General features: G+C 43.8%; 1 protein-coding gene across 1 annotated transcript; it reads left to right on the forward strand.

Annotated features, from left to right (window-relative positions):
• Positions 1–1,487: 1,487 nt before the first annotated feature.
• Positions 1,488–2,030, forward strand: PtA15_4A480 (uncharacterized protein; the record flags this gene model as incomplete). The annotated part of the gene is made up of 3 exons (XM_053168368.1): positions 1,488–1,572; positions 1,647–1,917; positions 2,003–2,030. The coding sequence occupies 3 exons, from the start codon at positions 1,488–1,490 to the stop codon at positions 2,028–2,030; spliced, it is 384 nt and encodes a 127-aa protein (XP_053019584.1).
• Positions 2,031–2,242: the final 212 nt, after the last annotated feature.

Here is a 2,242-nt window from a genome sequence, read left to right on the forward strand (position 1 = left end):
TTGCCATCTGGAAGTTGCAAGCTCACACAAAAGTTGGCTTATGATATTTGTGAAATGTTGGAATTTATTGAAAGGAAGTTTTTTCCGGGTATTATCAGACATACCTTGGATAAATATCAACATAGCATCCTTGGTTTATTGAAGAAATATCCTACAATAGTCTCATATACATCAGAGAGATTTCCATATACATCAGAGATATTTCCAGGGAGATATCTTAGAAAGAAGGAAGTATTTATCCCAAAATACTTTGAGAAAAAATTCAAGATGTTATTGTTATCTAACCGTATTTTTGGAATCCAAGAATGTATAGAATCTACATTTAGAGAAAAATCTTATATCTTTGATCAAACACTCTGGAAACTTCCCAGAGATTTCAACTCACTTTACAAAGAACAATGCAGTAAAATATCAGACATGATTGTAGAATATGAAGGGGTTCAAAATATGCTTGAAAATGATATTGAAAAAGAAATAGAAGATGAATTCATAAAATTCAAGGAGCTTACACAAATAAAGTATTACTCAACAGGACTTCATAAAACAATCAAAGCATTAATGAATAAGATGAATTCCAAAATACAAGTTTATTAAAACCACAGTTTCACAGAAACTGACTTGATGGGTTCATGCTGCATTTTGTTGAAATTGCAGGCAAAAAAATAAAGGTTTGATATTTGTGTTTTTTAAGTTTAAAAAGTTCAAGTTTGTTTTTTTGTTTAAGTTTAGAGTTGTTTTGTTCAAGTGTAAATTTTTGGTTTTCATTTTTTTATATGTTTTGATTGTGGTCATATTTTTTGTTGGGGGTTGAGCAATTGACTCCCTCAAATTACAAAATCAACTCCCAAACGCAGTTTACGTTGCGCGGACCGCTTTGGGACGTCTTCCCCGGGTCCTCCTGACCGCATTTTGACCTGGGGGCGTATTGGGAGTCGGAATTGTAATTCCGCGATGCCAAACGTGAGTTGGGATTTTAATCCAAGTTAATTAAAACCAGGGTTTTGTGGAAAAAAAATTCAAGGGTTTCCCCTATTTTTTATCCACAAAATAACAAAGAAAGGGTTTCCCCTATCTTTTGATCACAAAAAAGCAAAAAAAGGCTTCCCCTATCTGAGGAAAGCCTCCACAAAAAACACAACCTAGCCCAACACCAGCCAAAGCTGCTGCACCCAGGCACATACTGCCGCCCAACTCACGAAATGGGTCAAACAGTATGTAAGGAATTCCCCCAGCAGCGCGGTGGCAATCTGCTAAGTGGGGGCCAGCTCTTTAACCCCCCAGGCTGTGCAAATGCATATGCAGCAGCGGGGGAGCTTGAGACGCACCGCCAGCTGGAATTACAGCAAAAACGGCTGCACCTGGGGGGACAACCTGACTGGCCAGCTCGCGGCCTTACATAGCCGAGCCCCCGCGGGCCTCTGGCTTTGATTTCGAGTTACTCCTGGGTTCACAACCAACGCCACGGCAACAGCGCCCGAAACACCGCCATGGCGAAAAATACCACTTTCATGGAAACAATGCATACCAGTACTGGTATCAAACAAACACCGCCGCTACAGATAAATAAACACGGTATGCGCCTCTGTCTCAATTCAGCAAATATGTGTATGACTTTGAAGCTGACGTTCGCGAAACACGTAGGGCAGGTGAAAAAGAACGTAGATTCTCTTTCTCCTTGACATCCTCCTTGAACCTGATCGGCATGCGCACGAAGCGGAAGAAGACGACGACAGTGGGGCATGAGACTCACTGGCAGAAGGAGTACAACGAGCTGAAGCGATGGGACTGGCTGGACCTGAGCGCCACTCCGCGGCGCCTGCTGTGGGCCTTGGAGTCTGAGGAGGCCCACTTGGCCAGGAGGCCGACAAGGAGGAAGGCGGATGGGAGTCCGGATACGTCGACGGGCGCGCTCGAGAGGCCAGCTCCTGACCATCACCTCCTTCCCAAGAGAAATACCAAGCTTGTTGCTCCAGCTGATGATTATAGTCACCTGTCCCTGCAGGCTGATCTGTCCCCGGACCGGTACTTGAATCCAGCCGGCTATCATCATGGGCTCAATGATGATGATGATGATGTGGCCGCTCACAAAGAACAAGATGTCTAATTTCTGGTCATCCAAAAAGAGAAGTTCAGTCCCACAGCCGTCCTCCAATCCCCCACACCAACCATCCATACGTATCCTGATTCTGATGTGTTGGTTTCATGTAGTCACCAATATCCAGCAGCTGAGCAACAAGGTTTC

The sequence above is a fragment of the Puccinia triticina genome, chromosome 4A (assembly GCF_026914185.1).
Source record: "Puccinia triticina chromosome 4A, complete sequence".
NCBI lineage: Eukaryota > Fungi > Basidiomycota > Pucciniomycetes > Pucciniales > Pucciniaceae > Puccinia > Puccinia triticina.